The sequence below is a fragment of the Colias philodice genome, chromosome 26 (genome assembly GCF_061535455.1).
Source record: "Colias philodice isolate Cphi_HAF_F1 chromosome 26, ilColPhil1 Martin Lab GWU primary, whole genome shotgun sequence".
Taxonomy (NCBI): domain Eukaryota; kingdom Metazoa; phylum Arthropoda; class Insecta; order Lepidoptera; family Pieridae; genus Colias; species Colias philodice.
The window spans coordinates 2507276-2529578 of record NC_143111.1 but is presented as its reverse complement, the minus strand read 5'-3'; the positions used below and the strand labels follow the sequence as shown (position 1 = coordinate 2529578).

General features: G+C 32.3%; 2 protein-coding genes and 1 long non-coding RNA gene across 8 annotated transcripts in view; 2 read left to right on the top strand and 1 right to left on the bottom strand.

Annotated features, from left to right (window-relative positions):
- The window catches only part of brat (tripartite motif-containing protein brain tumor), a 432659-nt gene that overhangs the window by 195564 nt on the left and 214792 nt on the right, over window positions 1-22303 (top strand). The gene's annotated exons all lie outside the window — the stretch shown is intronic.
- LOC149476791 (uncharacterized) overlaps window positions 1-22303 on the bottom strand; it is a 465754-nt gene that overhangs the window by 395271 nt on the left and 48180 nt on the right. The gene's annotated exons all lie outside the window — the stretch shown is intronic.
- On the top strand, window positions 10441-12423 carry LOC149476794 (uncharacterized). Its single transcript, XM_089711551.1, has 2 exons — window positions 10441-12076; window positions 12251-12423. The coding sequence occupies exon 1, from the start codon at window positions 10474-10476 to the stop codon at window positions 11164-11166; it is 693 nt and encodes a 230-aa protein (XP_089567677.1). The 5' UTR covers window positions 10441-10473; the 3' UTR covers window positions 11167-12076; window positions 12251-12423.

Genomic DNA, 22303 nt, shown 5'->3' with positions numbered 1-22303 from the left:
ATTTGTCTTTATACTACTAAGATTCATTATACTGTTTCTCTGCCAAAATTACTTAAATGATGTAGTTTTTATAGTGTAAAGGTAGACAATAGCATGGCTTACTCAAAAACAACATTTAAACATGAGTCTTTATATTGTACGCTGTCGTAGTACACGGAATACGTAAGAAAAATAAAGGTTCACAGCTCCTCCCCCGAAGGTGATAGCATGATAATATGTATATAACAGCCTGACCCGACCTGTTAGTAATATTCATGCAAAATTTGAAGTAAATCCGTGCAGTACTTTCTGAGATTAGCCTGGACAAACATACAGACAAACAGACAAACAGACAAACCGACAAACAGACAAACAGACAAAAATTCTAAAAACTATGTTTTTGGCTTCTATATCGATTATAGATCATGGATTATGTATTCTTTTAAAAAAATATTCAATGTACAGTTTTGACTTTCCTACGATTTTATTATATGTATAGACTAGATTTCCACCCGCGGCTTCACCCGCGTTTGCAAAGGATAACCCGCATAGTTCCCGTTCCCGTGGGATTTCCGGGATAAAAACTATCCTATGTGTTAATCCAAGTTACCCTCTATATGTGTGCTAAATTTCATTGTAAACGGTTCAGTAGTTTTTACGTGAAAGAGTAACAAACATCCATACATCCATACATCCTTACAAACTTTCGCCTTTATAATATACTAGATTTCCGCCCGCGGCTTCGCCCGCGGCTTCGCCCGCGTTTGCAAAGGAAAACCCGCATAGTTCCCGTTCCCGTGGGATTTCCGGGATAAAAACTATCCTATGTGTTAATCCAAGTTAACCTCTATATGTGTGCTAAATTTCATTGTAAACGGTTCAGTAGTTTTTACGTGAAAGAGTAACAAACATCCATACATCCATACATCCTTACAAACTTTCGCCTTATAATATATATTAGATGTTTGTATGATTTTCTCTACCAAATTCTGTATATAAAACGTACGATAATAAAGTTAATAAGAAATATTGTAACCGCACTAAAATTAGTTACGTGAAAGGGGCACATAATCTATTAGCCTTCCCGAGGGGTGCCTTATATTTGATGCTGCATACTAATTATGTTTGGTCCCACCTGCATATAGAGATACTGGAAGCGACACGGGTTTTCTGTGATTTAGTATGTGTTACTTTTATAGCTTTGAAATTATGTTATTGTGTTATAACATTACTTTGTTTAGTTGCTATCAAGACTGCACTGCAAAAATACACTGCAAAAAGTAAGGTGCATATTTTTTGCAGTGTTGGAATTGTCTCAAACTCCCATACATTATTATTGATTGTTACATTTTTTTATTAAAGGAAAAGCCCATTAATAAATGTAAAATAAACCATAAATACAATAATCATCTTGGTGCGAAAGTAGTAAAAGAAGACATCAAGGTGTGCGACTAGTAAATATATATGTCGTTTCTAGTTCTTTATATCTATGGTATTATGTAATAAGCTAGTGGCAGAACATGGCGTCAGTAATATTCGGAGCTACCGTTGGTTTTATTTAATATAACCGAGCTCCACACGCCAGGAAGAATGGCTAGCTTTATATTTTATATTTTGTTAATTAAAATCTCATGTGATTTATTAGCTTTTTCGATTTTATTTGGCTTTGGAGGTGAATAATTTCGTAATTCATAGTAGAGTTCATGTTAGACTATAGTTTAAAGTGGGAAGTATGCTCTACTTCAGAAAAACGCAAAAAAATCAGTCAGCACGAAAACTTTGTTTTCTTTATTGCAGAGCAAGTAAACAGTAGATGGGCCACCTGTTCTTAAAAGGTGAAGAATAGAAATCTATATCATGATCAATTGGCATTTTTCACTTATAATACCACAAGAGCTTCAAAATTATCGGGTATTTTCCGATAGGTTCGATGCAAACAAATGAAGGAGTCAAGTTTTTAGTCAAGGTTAAAAAATCACGAGCGCGAAGCGCGAGTGATTTTTCCTGAAAAACTTGCCGACTTTATTTGTTTGCAGGGAACCTTGAGGGAAATGCCAGATAATTTTGAAGCTCGTGTGGTATTCGGGAGATTATTTTTCCGTCCCAAATGTCGGCCAATAATTTCACAATTGAATTGAACCTGTCAGTTTGACGTCAACGACCAGAGAAAATTTTCAAAAAATTATCACTATAATACCATATGTAGGTTGTACCACGTGACGTCGAATGGTGCAATTCTATTGGTCGGAAAAATAATCTTCAATAACAACCCGGAAATAGGCAGTGTAACAATATATTTTGATATCAGTCTTCAGTCTATGAAAATTATATAATGGTGCGCGCAAATTCTCTTTAGCACTTGCGCTCGCGCTCTATATAAGAAATAGATAATAAGCTAGTATTCAAATCTCACAAATATATATGCCACTGTTTACTTAATACAATGAAACTTTTACAATAATATAACTATAAATTATCACCATAAAGCGCGTCACACACGGTGAAGATACAAATGACCCACAAAATTTCGCGTCATTTGTAACAGGATGGCGGTTCTACAGGTGTCTTAGTACGCAATGACAAAAAGAAAAATGATGGTCCGAACGCTGATACCGGATGCGTTAAGATACTGTAATATAAAATATAACAGTATCTTAAGATAAAATATTATAGTATCTTCACCGTGTGTGACGCGCTTAATGCAGTATTTTCGAATTCTAAGCGTGTCCCAATTTACTTGAACACGCTTCAATAGCAACATTCTTTCAACATTACTTTTAATAAAACTTCATAAAACTACTATATTGTTACTTTATTAAACCCATTGTGGAACAGTCGCGCAATTTACGGCACATTTTGCATTTCAACTGAAATGAATAATTTAATATTCGTACGGTTCTGCAAATTATGAATAATGAGCATTTTATGTTTATCCGATTCGTTTGCGAATGTTTCCGTTGATATGCGCTGGAACGGTGTTTTAATATTGTTGAGTCTGAATTTTAAATATACTGATTTATTTCTTTTTTCCCCTTACAAAGGGGTTTGGATAAAGTTGGCGTCGTGATGAACTTTCGCAGCCAGTGATGAAACTTGGATATTTAAAAAGAGCAATTTATTGTGAGCGAAAGTTATTATGGACACAACTCTCGAAACGTATTAGGAACAGACATATTTGGTTTTGTATTTTTCATTTACCTAGATAGATTATTCTGAGTTTTTTAGGTTTTTCCTTTATTTATTTAATAATTCTAATCGAAACTATGTATGTGAATTACTAGCTGCGCTCCGCGGTTTCAACCACGTAGCTCCGCTCCTGTTGGTCTTAGCGTGATGATATAGCCTATAGACTTCCTCGATGAATGGGCTATCTTACACCGAAAGAATCTTTCAAATCGGATCAGTAGTTCTTGAGATTAGCACGTTCAAATAAACAAACTCTTCCGCTTTATAATATTAGTATAGATTGGTACAGATTATATTCATTAAACACAATTATTCTAATTCAAACGCACCTCCCAAACCGAATAAAACACATAACTTAAATACCTAAACCTATTATATTTTAAATGTAACAGCCTGCACTGGAAAAATATACATGGTGTTCGATTAATTCACGGTACAAAGAGCGCAAACAATAACATTAGCACAGCTGTATAACGCCAAAATAAATACATATCGACGCAAGCGTCAGCCCGGCAAGAGATACGGCATTGTTTTTATAAACACTATTTTTTATGTCAAAGCATCGAATGTTTTTATTGCTCTTTCGCATTGTAAACGGGTTAATTGTTTCTGTTAGAGATAGTTTATCAGGTTTTTGTTGATATGTTGGTTGTTATATACTACCAAGCCTATAGTAAAATCCGATAGTAAAATCTACAAGTTGATATCGCCTCTATACCATTGCATAATCTTTGGTATATTTAATAGTCGCCTCTGCGTACATACATACTCATCGGTAGCATTCATGGATACATTTTGCTGACTTGCATCGACATCGAAATTGGATCGCCGCTATGGATTCCACCTTACTTAGCCTCTAACCTCGAGCAAGTCCATTGGTATTTAAAGTAATTTTAATGTTTAATTTTTATTTGTAATATTTCTTTAATAAAGTTATCTTTGAAAATTGGTTTTTTTTGGGACTCTCGGGCGCGATAAATATAATTGGCGCAGTCGGTAGGATTTCCGGGTCCCCCAGGATACAAAATTAGGGAAAATTCTGGAGGAGATAGGCGTTTCCAGCCGAACCGGAAATTAGAAGAACAACGTGGCCGAGCATCCAAACCTCGATACCTCCCAAAGAAATGCCGAGATTTATGTGAGTACACTTTATTTCAGTGATTGCTCCTTTATTTCCTATGTTAGTTTTAGATTTTTTTTTTTCAACACGTATTATAAAATTTTCGATCCTGAAAATTTTAATTAATATTTTATAGGCGTATAGAACTTTAAATCAATAAGAATTAAAATTTTCTTTTGATTATAGAAATAGGTAAAATTTTAAAAATTTAATTGAAGGAAATTAAAATCATTTTTCCATTATAATAATTATAAAATTTAGATTTATGTTAATATTTTAATTAAATGAGTAGTAGGGAAGAATTAATTGACAGATTAAGACAACTTGACGATTCAGAAATTAGTGAAATTAACAGGGATATTTTAGTTGATAATTTAAGACAATTTGAAGAATCTAAAATGGCTACCCTAGATGATATCTGTAAAGCCCTCCGTTTAGTTCCTGAATTTGATGGGAATTCTCATGTTTTAGTAAGATTTATTAATATTTGTGATCAGTTAGTTGCAAAGTATGGTCAGGCCGGTGATCAATTAATTAATTCGGGTCTTTTAAATGGAATTTTGAACAAAGTAGTTGGTGCTGCCGCGCGACAAATTAATGCCAACGGTATCCCCAACGATTGGACTAGCATTCGTAATTCTTTAATAAATAATTTTGCAGACCAAAGAGACGAAACTGCACTATACAATGATCTAGCTTTATTAACACAAGGGTCTAACACGCCGCAAGAATTTTATGAACGTTGCCAGAACTTATTCAGTACAGTTATGACGTATGTTTCACTGCATGAATCTCTTGTTTCCACTGTCGATGCTAAACGAGAACTTTATAAAAAATTAACCCTTCAAGCATTTTTACGTGGATTAAAAGATCCTTTAGGTTCTCGTATTAGATGTATGCGTCCAGAAACGATAGAAAAAGCTCTAGAGTTAGTACACGAAGAAATTAATACCATGTATATTCAGAATAGGAATTCACACGTATCAGATAAAAAACCTAGTGACAATAATCAGCCTTTTAAAATGCCTATTCATAGTTTTCAGCCCTTCAGGCCTAATAATTTTAATATGCCAGGTCCGTCTAGACCACAATTTATGCATAAGCCACCATTTTCACCCCAACATCAATTTAAAATGCCTTTTAATCAACCTCGAATGCCCACGCGCACCCAACAAATTTTCAGTGCACCACTTTCAAATAATAATCAAGGTTTTCAAGTACAAACTAGACCGCAACCATCATCTCAAGGCCCTAAGCCTATGAGTGGAGTTTCTCATTTTGTGACTAGGGAAAGACCGATGCAACCAGGTCCTAGTGGATGGAATTGGTCCAAGCAGGGCAATCCACCACCCTCTAATTATTTTAAACCCCGAGATGTTAATGTGAATGAATGTGCAAGCTTAGAATACGATACTCCTGATTATTATAATTATGATGATTACTATAATTACTATGATAATTATTACAATTATGAAGGTTATTATAATGACTATCCCGTAATGAACCAATATGAATATAGTGAAAGCCCTATAGTCGAGGAGTTAGTAGCACAGCCCCAGTCAGAACCAGAACCATCAACAAATGAAAATTTTCAGAAGGTTCAGAGTATAAAAAAGTTAAAATAGAATTAAATCTCCAAACTCAACGCCAATTGCCATTTATTCGCATTTCCCTCGGAAATGGATTCTATTTAAAATTTTTGATAGATACTGGAGCAAATCAATCCTTTATTAGTCCACAGGCCGTAGAACAATATTTTCCAGACATACCACTAAATTTTGATCCGTTTGAAGTCACTAACGTCCATGCAACTAGTAGAAACAATTATTCAATTACATTACCTTGTTTCGAGGAATTCAATGATAACTGTAATATTAAATTATACGTATATAAATTTCATAATTATTTTGAAGGTCTGATAGGGATGGATTTGTTAACTAAATTTGAAGCTAAATTAGATCTTAAAAATTCAACATTAATTACTAAAAATGCCATAAACCCAATTAAGTTATATAATTCTCGAAATTTTAATTTGTATGAAAAAGTTATTCCAAGTGAAACCTCTTTACTTCTTAGATTGCCAATAAACGCCGCGGATGGTGAAGTTTTAGTGCCAGAACAAATAATTTGCAATTGCATTATAAGTGAATGTTTAACTACAGTTAAAAATAATAAAGCCATAGTTCAGGTAACCAATCATACTAAAAATGACATAATTTTTTCATTAGACCATCCGACAGAAGCAACTATTTTTAATTCCGAATTTTCACAAGAATCTTCAAACCGTGCCAGTGACGTTATTTCACGTTTGCGAACAGACCATTTAAATGAGGAAGAAAAAGCCAATTTAACAGGACTTTGTAGTAAATATGCAGACGTTTTTTATATTGAAGGAGAATCTTTGTCTTTTACGAACAAAATTAAACATAAAATCCGTACATATGATGAGGTCCCCGTATATACAAAAAGCTACCGTTATCCATATATTTTGCGTGATGAGGTAAAAGACCAAATATCAAAAATGCTAAGTCAGGGCATAATTAGACCATCGGAATCTGCCTGGAGCTCTCCGATCTGGATTGTCCCTAAAAAAATGGACGCCTCGGGGAAGCAGAAATGGAGGTTAGTCATTGATTTTCGCAAGGTTAACGAAAAAACAATCGACGACAAATATCCCATACCTAATATCAATGATATTCTTGACAAATTAGGGAAATGTCAATATTTCACAACCTTAGATCTAGCATCAGGTTTCTATCAGGTGGAAATGTCGGAGGAGGATATTCATAAAACCGCTTTCAGTGTAGAAAACGGCAAATATGAATTTCTCAGAATGCCAATGGGCTTAAAAAATAGTCCCTCCACGTTCCAAAGAGTTATGGATAATATTCTTAAAGGACTTCAAAATGTCATTTGCTTAGTTTATCTCGACGATATAATTGTATTTTCAACTTCATTACAGGAACATATAATAAATCTAGAAAAGGTTTTCCAAAGATTACGTGAATCTAACTTTAAAATTCAGCTTGACAAATCAGAATTTTTAAAACACGAGACAGCATATCTAGGACATATAATAACTGAAGAAGGAATAAAACCTAATCCCGATAAAATTTCGGCAATTCAAAAATTCCCTATTCCTAAAACATCTAAAGAAATAAAATCATTCCTGGGTTTAGTAGGCTACTACCGAAAATTCATTCCCGATTTTGCTAAGATCACGAAACCATTAACCCAATGTTTAAAAAAGGGAAAGAAAATTACTTTTGACTCAGATTACGTTAACAGTTTCGAACGATGTAAGACACTTTTAACTAATGATCCTATTTTAATATACCCTGACTTTGACAAGGACTTTTTACTGACAACTGACGCTTCTAATTTTGCAATAGGTGCAGTACTTTCACAAGGACCCATAGGATCTGACAAACCAATAGCGTACGCTTCTCGTACTTTGAATGATAGCGAAGTAAATTATAGCACAATTGAAAAAGAATTGTTAGCCATAGTATGGGCAACTAAGTATTTTCGTCCTTATCTTTTTGGACGTAAATTTAAAATTTTAACGGACCATAAACCATTACAGTGGGTTATGAGTCTGAAGGAACCAAATTCTAGACTAACGAGATGGAGATTAAAATTAAGCGAGTTTGATTTTACTACCCAATATAAGCCCGGCAAAAAGAACACAAATGCCGACGCTCTATCTCGTGTAGAAATCTTTAACGAAGAGATAAGTTCAATAGTAGGCAATACATCCAAAGTATCTGTAGCCGACGACTCCGAAAGTACCATGACCGCCCATACCTCTAATGAAAACCCAATCCTTGAAATACCTATATCCTCTGAGCCCTTAAATAAATTTCATCGCCAGTTAGTTTTAAATATTGTTAGTGATGTAAAGAAACGTACAATGGTTACTAAACCGTTCGATACTCATTCCAGGATATCTATACAATTATCAGAATCAAATTTAGAAACAGATTTAATCAATGCTATTAAAGAATATGTAAACCCTAAAATAAAGACCGGTATACTTATTAACCCTCCGTTAGGTATGTACAAAATAGTCCCAATATTACAGGAAAAATTTAAAAGCTCATGCATGAAAGTTTTTATAGCTAAAATAGAATTAGAAAACGTCAAGGAATATCTTAGGCAACAAGAAATTATTCGTAATTATCATGAAGGCAAAACCAATCATCGCGGGATAAATGAATGCTACCTTGCACTTTCAGCACGTTACTTCTGGCCTGAAATGAAAGAACATATTACAAAGTATATTAATGATTGCACAATATGTGGTCAAGCTAAGTATGACAGGAACCCTATTAGACCTAAGCTTAATTTAGTACCCCCAGCTACAAAACCTTTTGAGATCGTGCATATGGACACCTTTACAGCTAATAATGAAAAATATGTAACCCTTATAGATGTTTTTTCGAAATATGGACAGGCATACTTACTTAGAGATGGTACGGCACTCAGCGTCATACAGGCTTTGTTAACATTTAGTACTCACCACGGTTTACCACTTACCATAATTACTGATCAGGGTACAGAATTTAATAACCAAATGTTTTCAGAATTTTGTAAAATTCATAAAATAATTCATCATCAAACTTTGGCTCATTCCCCTAACGCTAATGGTAATATAGAACGTTTTCATTCGACTTTGCTTGAACATCTCCGTATATTAAAATTAAAACAGCGTGATCAACCTGTAATTAATTTAATGCCTTACGCTTTAATTGCATATAATAGCTCCATACATAGTTTTACTAAATGTAAACCCTATGACCTTATATTAGGGCATACTGATCCACGTGACCCTACTGACGTCGATTTAACTATTCATTTACTTCAACAGTATATGCAATCTCATAGAGAACAAATGAAACAGGTTTATGACGTTGTGAATGAATCATCATTAGCTAACAGAGAGGCTATCATTGAAAAACGTAATGAAACTAGAGAAAATGAAGTAGATTATGAACCTAACCAGCAGATTTTTGTCAGTAACCCCTCAGCTTCCAGATCTAAACTCGCACCTCGATATACCCAGGACACTGTTTTAGCAAACTTACCTATTCATATTTATACATCCAAAAAGAAAGCTCCTATAGCTAAAAATAGGCTAAAACGAATCCCTAAGACCGCCAAATTGTTGCAGGGTGCTGATCATGATGCTTCTAACATCAACACTAGCTCTCGAGATAAAACTTGAAGATCTTGGAGAAAGCCCTGGAATTTTACCCTTTAAGTTAGGTCCCATGCAACTAACCCATCATTATCATACATTTTTACAGTTTATAGAATTAAGGGAAATAGATTCTAACATTAGTTTAGTGCAGTCTCAGCTAAGTGAAATTAGAAGTAAGTTAGATAACTTTACTTATGCTGTCTATGAATCGCAAATAGATTATTTAAGTGATAAACTTGATTTTGCTTTGCAACAATTAAAAACTCTAGAACCCTTAAGGTTTAAGAGAGGCTTAATAGATAGTCTTGGGTCAGTAATTAAGAGTATAACTGGAAATTTAGATTATTCGGATGCAGTAAAGTATGATCAAGCTCTTTCAGTACTTAAGAAAAATCAAGATAAAATAGTTATTGAACAGAATCATCACATCAGTCTTAGCAAAGATTGGATGGATGAACAAAATAAAATTATTGCTGAAATTATAGAAAGTCAAAATAAAATTAATACAACATTATTTATGATATTAAACCCTGACTCATTTCCTTCACCGGATATAGTTAAATTTGCGAAATTCGCACAAGCATTAGCAATAAGCAGTAATAATGTAGACAGTTTAGTAAGCGAAATAACTAGGTTAGAGAATGCGCTAGCATTTTGCAGTGCTTCGCGCACTCATCATTCTATGATAGGTATAGGTGTAATGAAAAATATGTTAAGTAAGCTTAAGACATTTTATAATAAAGAAGAAATATTAGATTTAGAAATTAGAGACTATTACAATATAATTAAGCCAGCATCTTATTTTAATGGAGATCAGTTAGTTTTTGCTTTTAAATTTCCTATAGTTTCACCACTCGAATATAACTTTTATAAATTAGCTATTGTTCCTAATAAAAATAGGCAAGCTATAATCCCTCCTTCTCCTTTCCTTGCAATCACTGATAATATGCACGTGTACATAGAGGCAGAATGCCCGAAGTCAGGCATGAGGTACTTATGTGAAGACGAGCTCCACCACATGCTGAAACCCCAGCCGGACTGTATCAGCAACATCGTTGAAGGAAATCTCCATGAAGACAGGTCCTGCGAAATGACTACCGTAAACCTGATGAAACCTGCAATGGAAAAACTTGATGACCGCCACTACGTCGTCGTGTTCCCATCTCCAACTGAAGCCCGGTTATCCTGCGAAAGAGAAGAAATCATTAATCTCAATGGAAGCTACCTCGCTACAATACCACCTACCTGCAAGCTGCACACAGAAGACTTCACCATCGTCAACACCAACGATCACATCAAAGGACAGCCCATAAAAATTACTAAAGTTTCAGCTCATGTAAAAGAGCCTACCTTATCCTTCTCTATTAAAAGTAATTCAATCAGCCTTAAGAAACTTCATGAAATTCAAGACAAGATTCACCATCAAGAACCTATTCAATTAGAACAAACTCCAATGTTCTATAACACAACTATTCCCTTCTATACTATATTATTCAGTGCTATTGCACTTTCTCTCATAATTTTGGGCAGAAGATTAATCCTGAACAGAAGAAAGAAGAATGAAGAAAGAAGCCAATCAAGCAAGAAGCCTCGCCAAGAACAAACTTATGCTGAACCTGGACCAAGCCAAGACTGTGGAAAGCTGCCAATGACATTTTTTCCTGTCGTTCAAAAATAGTCCTTGAACTAAGGGGGGAGGTGTTATATACTACCAAGCCTATAGTAAAATCCGATAGTAAAATCTACAAGTTGATATCGCCTCTATACCATTGCATAATCTTTGGTATATTTAATAGTCGCCTCTGCGTACATACATACTCATCGGTAGCATTCATGGATACATTTTGCTGACTTGCATCGACATCGAAATTGGATCGCCGCTATGGATTCCACCTTACTTAGCCTCTAACCTCGAGCAAGTCCATTGGTATTTAAAGTAATTTTAATGTTTAATTTTTATTTGTAATATTTCTTTAATAAAGTTATCTTTGAAAATTGGTTTTTTTTGGGACTCTCGGGCGCGATAAATATAATTTGGTAGTCTGGTAAAAATAATAAAGGGAAGGACATACAGGTGCAATTAAATATTCAATGAAATTTGTCTCAATGATATGTGATAGGTACCTAGAAAGTTACACAAGGATATTTTTCCACGCATTCATTATACATTCTAATGCACTCTTACGCTCTTTTTCTTTAAATTCTAAAAATAAACTTACATTAAATCACTATATCTCCACGTCTGCCCACGGGGATCTGTATTGTAATTTTAATTAATCTACGTTAAATATCTATAGACCTAAAAACTTACTGCATTACATCAAAATCAATCCTTCTATATCAACGTAAACACACACATACACACACACAGTAATACAATAGTCTCTCAATTATCAGCTGGCTGACTATTAAAACCGATAATTTCATAATCGATTGATTCAGTAACACAATTGAATAAAAGAGGATGGAAGAAAAAGCGTCATGCATTTCGCTTCGAATTAAATGATAGGTATTGTGTTCGTTACCGTATGCTATCTTTTGTTTTTTTTTAGCTTTACCGATACGTTTTTTATCTTTTTTTTTACATAGTATTTTCTAGTGTTTGATTTTACGCGAGTATTACACATTTTAGAAATTAAAGACTTTTTAACGGATTTTACGAAACGTCGGGAAAATAATACACTAAATAAATCGCGTTTAAAATCCGATAAAAAGTCTTTTTTTACATGCTATTTCATGCTATTGCTTTACATCTTATTAAGGTGTAAAGAAATGTTGATTTGGTAAATTATAAATAGTGGTTTTGGAGTAATTGTAGTTTAATGTTAACAAAAAAAAAACTAAGTAAATAGTTTATGAGTAAAACAGAAATGATTTTAACATTAGGTTTAGATCAATGGACACTGGTAACCTGAAAATATTACCGTCTTTTTAGGCAGTCGTGTAAGATATTTTTATTAATTAATTATTTCATTTTTATTGTAAAGATGAAGCTGAAATATTCCAGATATTTTAAAAGATATAGTATTTATGCCTCTATATTAGGGTCTCGTGGCAGAACAACGATGACGGTTAAACTAATATTATGTAATGTATTGAAGGCCTATTTATATCCCTAATATCACATAATTATATAACCAGTAGTTAGTGGTTAATTAGTGCAATAATCGAAGGTATAACTGTAATTAATATAATGTTAGATACATTTCATATAAAGAAAGATGTATAATTTATGACTAGCTGCGCCCCGCGGTTTAACCCGCGTGGCTCCGCTTAGCGTGATAATATATAGCCTATACATTGCATTCCTCGATAAATGGGCTATAGATAGCCCATTTATCAACGAAAAAATTTTTCAAATCGGACCAGTAGTTACTGAGATTAGCGCGTTGAAAACAAACAAACAAATTCTTCAGCTTTATAATATTAGTATAGAGAGTATAGATTTTGTGGCGAATTTTCCTCACCATTTATTTTCAGTCAATTCCATTCCTTTACAGCTATACTTAACATAAAAATATAATAATTTTCAAACAAATAAATGTTTCCACAGAATAAAAGTGATAAGTACAAGACACATTTCAAGATTTAAAGTTTAACAAAGCATTTACACCGAGGCGACGCAATAAAAAGCTCCTCGTAGATCGCCTACGACAATATCAGTGTCTACGAGCACGCTACGGTGAGCGCTACGAGATGCTACGTAGCTTGAATGGACCAAATTATTCGTTTATCTTGAAAGAATTCTTTTCTTTGTAGAATATAACAGATAAACAAAATATATAGAGTGCATATTAAACAGTAAACATTTAATTCTATATCCTTGAGTAAAATAAAATAAAATATGTTGAATTAAAACTAAAATAAAAACAATAAAATATAGAGAATTTAATTTAATTTATCATGAAATAAAAATTAATTATCTACAAAATATCTATTTAAGTCAGTCCTATTTAACTAAGTTATCTATGCTTCATATAAAGGGCAAAAGGTCAAGTTAAAATTAAGTAATAAGTTAAATACACTTAGTCTGTGTAATTGCTTCTGGCGTGTGAGGATGGTGACGGGATGAAGGGAGACGTTGATGGATGATTGCAGATACAGGGAATCGACAGAATTAGATGCGATTTTGAAAATAAATCAGCTAACTTTAATAGACATACGTGTCTTGTTTATTTATATAATATAGAGCGTGTCATAAAGTTCTTGGTTTGATAATGTGTAATGGTCAAAAAGATTATCTTAATATATATATATATATAAATATCGTGTCTCAATGTTTGTCCTCAATGGACTCCTAAACCACTTAACCGATTATAATAAAATTCCCACACCATGTGCAGTTCGATCCAACTTGAGAGATAGGATAGTTTAAACATGTAGGTACCACGGGCGAAGCCGGGGCAGACCGCTAGTATTTAATAAATTCAAGTTCATTATATATTAATTATAATATGTAGTATTTTGGAACTTTAAAAATGTATCGAATATTTAATTAGAGTAATAACAATAGGCTCTGTAATGGAGAATAAAGTCAACGACTATATTAGATATTTTCAAAATTGTTCACTCAATTTTTCATTAAATTATATATTTCTACGTGATATAATATTTAATATTGAAATACTGAGAAACCTCAACAATAGAAGTAACTGCTCGATATATTTTGAATGACAACACTTGAACAAGATTCGTCTCTTGCCAAATCTTAACATCAATATGTTTGAACACTGGAAATAGTATTTTCTAGAACTTATTTATTATATGTTGTCATTGATATCATTTTATTTTAGTTTCATTCGCATTTCGTACTTATTTGGAATTAGCTTACATTTTCAGATGGACTATCTGTATCAGGTTTTGTGAGAAAGTACAAAAAATTATACCTAATTTTAAAATATTGTGGGATAGAGCAACGGATAGAGGCATCGATCCATACATTTCAATGTATTTATTCAATTATTATGAAAATAATTGAATCAAAAATTAAAATTAAAAATTTCCAATTTAACAAAAATTTTCAAATTGAAATCTCTTTACGCTCATATCTCCCTACCTCAAATAAAACGTTTATTTTTACACTTAAGAGATAAGCAATATTTGTTTCCATATTACACCCATTAAAACAACAAATAATTTTAAACATCACATCTTAAATAAAATTCATACATATCAATAATATCACCCATATATCTATAGTAATTGAATATCAGGCACTCAGCACTTGAAATAAAGGCCAAGATTAATCTCACGCTAGGCTATCTGTGATTGGTTAGTTTCGATAATTGCGCCAGATCTAAATGGCTTAATAATATAGAGCTATATTGAAATCTAGATTTTGAGCATTTACAGTTTATAAAGTAGATTTTAGTTATTAAATGAAAATTATTGAGTATTTGACTCTCAAAATTATAAGTAAAAAAATATCATTTTTTTGCTAAAAACTAGAAAATGGTGAGGTCTAGTCAGTAGGAGTCCGACATAACCGTGCTGCTGCCGTCGAAGCAGCCCGTATTCATGATGAATTTCCTCACGTTAGTAAAAAAAGTGTACAATAATCAATTCTAAAACTGCCCAACAGTAATAAGAATACGGCTGAATAATGAATAAAAAAGTTCCATGGTAAACAAATCCGTACACCATCTCAGACTTCAGACATTAATCTATGCCTTCAAACAAAAATAATAAGTTTTGAGAACAGATGAGCCCCAAAAAGCATTCATCAAAATTGGCACTCGACTAGAAATCGTGTACTTAAAATAAAATCGACCCAAAAGTTGAATTCACATTAAAAAACAAGTCCCAAAATTCCAACTAAAAATATTAAGGCGTCTGATCACTTAATTTATGTCTTTACTTAATCCAGAATCTAGATAAAACGACTGTAAACTTTGTAATCTGTACTATAAAATTATACAGCTGAAGAGTTTGTTTGTTTGAACACGCTCAAACTCAAACAATTATTTATTCAATTAGACTTCTTTTAGAAGCACTTTCGAATGGTCATTACATATTTTTAACATTTACCACCGATTCGGAAAGCAGTATCTATGGAGAAGAACCGGCAAGAATCTCCATAGTCGCTCTTTTAGGGCGGCTTGCGCATCGTCGTTAAATACAGTTTAAGAGCGACGTAAACGCATTTAGTCTGCTAATTATAATTAGCGTCTTGCACAACAAAAATTTAGGCACTAATCACGTTTAACGAACTGTCAAAGTTAAATACCCAAAGATGGCTATTTAGCGTCGCTAAATACGTTTAGTAGTCAATCGCGCGTCATCATTTTGAGGTTATAGAAGTTTACTATTATTTTATAAAAGATTTAAGAGTTCGGTAGGAAGTTTGTAAGATGGATTTGTGGGAATTGTATTCTGACGACAATATCTGTCTATCGGCAATATCTGTTCTTCTTTTGTAAAATTAGGCCCCCGGGCCCTAGAAGAAACACTTTTGTTTGCCATGGTAATTATCACTGAACTCAAAACTAAAACAATAATATCAATAAAAAATACCACGAGAAATAGCACGAGAACACCTCACAAATCACAACAAACTTTGTGTGACTTGACACTTGACAGCTCGGTTGACTTCATGTGACAGTTGAAAGCTCGTCGGTCCATTTCACGAATTTTTTTTTTAAGAAATGCAACCATTTTGCTCTAAGTCAAGTGTACAACGCACTAAAACGTAAAAAGGAACGCAAGAAACTGCTTTACCGACTCCCTAACTACGATTAGTTAAATTACCATCCAAACGGACATGGGCAAGACCTTTTTAATTGTATTTAGGCTAAATATATTTAGCAAGATAAACGCATTTAACTAAATTCTGTTTAGACCAAATGTTGCGCAAGCCGCCCTTAAAATTGTCAATATTACAATTCAATTTTACATAATAACTTAATAAGTATGTAACTTATATCTAACTACATATCGCTAATCTCAGAAACTAATGGTCCGATTTGAAAAATTCTTTCGGTGTTAGATAGCCCATTTATCGAGGAAGGCTATATATCATCACGCTAAGACGAACAGAAGCGGAGCAACGAGGGTAAAACCGCGAGGCACAGCTAGTTCCACAATAAAATCTGTAGGTCACCTTAGTTATTAGTTTCACGACATTCAGGTCAATGAACTTGCAAAATCTAATTTCATAGCAAAATTTAAATATTTTATACACGTAAAACATCAGATTAATTTGCAAATTTGATATCCAATCATGCTTTAATAGAGTTTTTAATCATGTTTACTCATTGTTGTTTAGAATTTGTGTACCTTTTGTTATTAGACCTTTTGTATTAATTTAATTTTTAGAATTGTATTTTAACAAATATATTAATATCACAAAAAATAAATAAGTAATGAGTAAACTTTTGGTCCCATTTACGTCTTTAAATAGTTTTATTATAATAATTTATTTACGTAGGGACCTTATACTTACGAATATAAAAAAGGTAATTACATTTATTATGTAGTAAATTTTTCTAAGCATATAATTACTTAGTAAAAAGCTGCGTGAAGTAGAGGCGAGGCCGAAGAAAACAAAACAAACAGCATTTATGATTTTTTTAGCAATAATTATTTTAGTAAATTGTATCAAAATACATATGTCTACTTTAGTATTTTTATTCGTGGACTAATTGGTACTATATTGACTTTAATTACCTAAATCTTTCATCTGTTATCTATGACAACAAATCACAATCATACTCTAGTTAGCTAATTAAAATACTTTATGTTTACAAAATAGTTGTTGTTCAATGGGCAATAAACGCAACTCTAAAATATTGGCGTTCATAGTTCACTTGGTACGCTTTAGTGGTCGTAAATTAAGCGACTAGAGATTTAACGTGACGTTACATGGATAATTTTGTTGTTAGTGGTTGTTTTTGTGCTTTGAGGTGGTTAAATTAAATTGGTGATTTTTGTTCGGTTTTTGTGTTTAGACTAATTTTGGTGATTTCGTAGCTTCGTATATGATTGGAGTAATTTGTTTTTTATGTAATAATATAATATATAGTCTATACGTGGTCTATACTAATATTAAAAAAGCTTAAGGGTTTGTTTGTTTGGTTGAACGCGCTAAACTCAGGAACTACGAGTCTGATTTGAAAAATTATTGTAGTGGTAGATAGCTCATTTATCGAGAAAGATATATACCATCATGCTAAGACCAATAGGAGCGGAACAATGCAGTTAAATCTGTAGAGCACAGCTAGGCATGATATAAAATAGCTTTAATACAAAATTTATAAAACATATTTTTCTATAATCAACAGCAATCACTTTGTATTTATGTATACTATGATTGTATCGCAAATTAAAAAATTCATCATCCGATACAAAATGCTGTACAATAAAATCTTCACAAAATCGATTTATCTTAAGTGTTCCTTACAATAGACGATCCACTTTCATTATTCACAAGTAAACAAGGATTCAACTTGGAAAGTATTTCAATAAGGAACTTTGAGTCTTAGAGGTCCAAATGACCCGACGAATAATTGGTTCCCTCAGTTGACTGTAATTGTGGGTTAATTTTGGACTAGCGTTAATTGAAATAATTTGGTGATTATCTTGTTATTCACTAGACATAAGTTATTGTTAAGCTTTTTAAAGAATAAAAAAATCGTTCACCAGGCGGGATTCGAACCCGCGCATTTCTGCCATTCCGTCCCGAAATAATGTTTAAAAAATTCTCATTTAAAAGCATTTGAATGATATAAAACTAAATATCAAATAAGTTGTAGTGATCATGTACAGAAAAAGATTATTGAAGACTCTATGTATCAAAATATCATGAGTAATGTAAAATAAATCAGGCTCAGAACTTATGCTGATACGGGACTTCACTATATTATGTGTAAATGGTAAAAAACATAAATTTACTCTTTTTATTCTATGCCTAATCAAAACTACGTTTTATATGTACATACTGATTTGAAATATAAGTATATTTTTTACATTCTTATTTAAGTTGAAACCAACTTATAGCACAGACATTGTATTAAAAATTAAAATCGGTTGAGTCGTTTACAGTATCACAACATTACACGTAGAATTTAACATAACGCTTGTTGCATCGAGTAAACAAATAATAATTTTGATTCCCTTATCAAATAGAACATTTTCACATACAATTTTAACATTTAATTTTAAAATCTGACCGGAACTCAGATCGAGTTACAGATATCGTTTTAATATTAACTACGGAAATAACGTTCGCTTTAGCTACGTTTTAAACAATATGTCACATGTTTATTTTACGTGGTTTTAATTTAAACAGACATTTGCTGTTAGTATATTTTATTTGCTCCAGTGAAATATATTATAAACTAGCTTTTATGGCTTCTACTAATAATAATTAACATATCTCGCGTTTCTTTATTGTTTCATAACATCCCTTCTCATAATACCTACTCAATAGTTAATTATTGCAAGATTTATTATAAATAATGGGATGCAAAAATTACGTTACATAAAGCTCTTGATAATTTGGCATATTTCGTATCGCAGTTTCAAATAAAATTGGTTTTAAATCGTTTAAGTATGTACATATATTCGTGACATGTACTAATAATAACTACATATATAAATAACTAATAATACTAAATAATAATAACTAACCCATATATATATATATATTAAATATTAATCTTCACGTTATCTACATAACTACTACTTTATTCTGGATAGGAAAGCATCGTGTAACCAGCATGTCTAAGAAGTACCTAAGAACCAAAAGTTCGACATGACGAGACATTAGCCAGCTCTTTGCCAGCATTGTACATTAAAACCTTATAAGAAGCCTATGTTCATTGCAACAAATAGTATTAAGAGAGACTTATCATTTTTATCATTGTACTATACACTAAATTAACTCTTCATATTGTGTATTTATTCGAGCATACATCAAAAGAGTGTCACACATTTATCACAAAGTGAATTTAAAAGAATTCGCACGTAAAAGCACATAGGAATGACATTTTAAAGTACTTTTATGCATCAACGCTCACAAATTCACCGTTTGAGCTAACTTTGAAAAAAAAATTGTACATCGCAAAAGCATCAAAGCTTTTCTGTTCATGTCGTATTTAGTTTTATTTGTAAAACATGGCCGCTGCGATAGTTCAGTAGGGTGTGCTTCAATTTGTGTTCTTGGGATTTTATGCCTTAATATTTTTGGTGTGCACTTTAAGGACTGATTTTCTGGTATGACGCTTTATCTTAATGCAAATTATCTTCATGGATATTTTAGAAGTAATTCAAAAATCGTATTTAATATTTGTTTGTAAAATAGTTGAGTTGAGTACATATTATAAAAATCTTAACATACTACATGCAGTGAAAATATAAAAAAAAACTTTATGAACAAGAAAACTCAAAAAAGGTTTAACTAAATAAATACATACGATTAAAATTGGCAAAACCATATTATAAATAGCACAGAATATTTCAATCAATGCCGTTAAACAATCATATGCCAGTAAATATAAAAATAAAATTAAAATCCCAAGTTGCTATGCACATGAACATACAGAACATGATATGCACCCTCGTCAGAACTCATTAAGTTGGCTCGTCGCTTCATTTTATAAGTTAAGTGAAAAAAATTAACAGAAATCCTGCGGAACGAGAATTATATAGGTACCGCACTTGGCTGTTCGCACTTTGAGTGAATAACTGCTTTTAGAAACAGGAATTGAGTACACTTAACTCTACTAGGTCACATATACTTGTTTAATTTATTTATTATAGTTATTATCATCATCTCTAATCCATTTTGCTAAATGCATGTTGAGACTATACTTAAATTTTGTCGATTTTTTTGGTTCTACGACACCCATAAATAGAAAAAATATGCTACGAACATTGAGGTATTATTATAGAGAGGACACCGCGAACAAAATCTGTGTGACAAGCGCGGCGGCGCGGGGTGGCTAGTGAGTCACTACACTTTGTAGATATTCTGCCTCTTATTACTTAAAAATTAAAACCAATCAATGTAACAAATAAATATTGTTTATCTTATTAAAAAAATATGAATAAACTTATCAATTTAAACCAATCAATGTAACAAAAAAATAGTTTGAGACGATTAACTAACTAGTGTTACACTTACAAATGTACCGATCGCCTCTAGTACGTAGTACATAGTAACTCAATGGCTACGATTTGTGAAATTACGTTGATTTTGGAAACATCATTCAAGAATTATAATTTGTTAATCGTATTTTTAAGGAATCACGTGTAACTACGGAAAATAGTATAAAAGTTAAGATCCAATTTTTTTTAATTTATTTCCCCAGTATACAACCACTTTTAGTCCTTAATCAAATAAACTATAATTTATACCGGGTCACACAGATGACAGAAGAGCCTTATCCAGCGAAAATAATAATATATAAATATATAAATACAGTCTACTTCTATAGATAAATAAAAACAGTATTCCACTAAACAACGTGCCAAAGCTGACACATAGCCCCTTGAAAGTTTTCGAATAAAATTGCTTTTTCAGGTTTCTTAAACTTTTGTATTCGGGCTTCTAAGTCCCTGAATTCGGGATGTGAATCCACTAAACGGTTCGCTTGTTTAATGTTAGTTGTTTTTGGCTTATGGATGGTATAGTTGAAGTTAGATGTTTCAATGCAAATACAAGGTACACAGTCTATCTTAAATGTAAGTAGGTACTATATTTTTTTCTATTCTTTAAAAAATTATATTTATAAAGCATTACAATGCACTAAAACGAAACATATCAAATTCAAGTAGGTAGGTACTATATTACTCGAGTGATATATTTTATTTTTACATACTACTTACCATCGACCTCAATATATGACGTAATTCTCATGATCCTTGACCTAAGGTTGCCTGGAAGAGATCGCTGTATTAGCGATAAGGCCGCCTTTTTGTACGTTTTCTATTGTCTGTGTTTTTTTGTTATTATTTTGTTTCTGGTGCAAATAAAGTATTTATTCATTCATTCATTCATACTTACTACGCAGTTTGAATGATTGATATCAGTGTATAAAATACTAGAGTATTTTATACACTGATATCACTTATCACATATCTCTTATTTTCACTGTAACTAGAATTTAAATTTATCATGGTACATTTACAGAGAGCAAAAGGAGAAAATAAAAAGTAAATCACAGAAGCATAGATACTAATAAAACGTCTTATTAATAGGTTTGCAAAACTCGATACAAGCTGTCCAATTTATTTATCCATCTTATAAATCAGAATAATTTTACATAATCATTATCCAACATGAAATTCAATTTTAATAGCCAACAATACGCTGTCTAAAGTTCACAAACAAGCGTTTACGTACAAAGCTAAGTCAATCTCGTTGGAGCAGTTTGCCGCACATTAGAATATGTTCAGCCATTTTGCATTGCATCTGGTTTCATCAAGAGAAAATAGGTAAAGGATTGAGACCCTTTGAGAATACGCGTGGTACAAAGCTAGAGCGAAAGCGGGTTAGAATATTATGTTATTCGTACTATAATTATTATAAACGCGAAAATGTAAGAATGTATGTTTGTTAGTTTTTGAAGTTAAACAACTGATCGTATCTTTACGAAATTTGGTTCAGAGATAAATAATTATCGTACGGATAAGCAAATAGAGTTTTTACCGGGTAACATGCTATTGCAATATATGCAACTATAAAGAGAGCTTTTTGTAAATAAAGTTTTAGATTATCTGATTTCCATAAAATAATATTTTGTATTTTATTAAACTTCATTGTACATACATTACACATAAAAGAACAGGATCAAAACGATACAAGAAAGATGTAG

Bases quoted from the DNA above. Each gene is read 5' to 3' on its own strand.
- LOC149476794 (XM_089711551.1), top strand. From the start codon at position 10,474: ATGAGGTACTTATGTGAAGACGAGCTCCACCACATGCTGAAACCCCAG.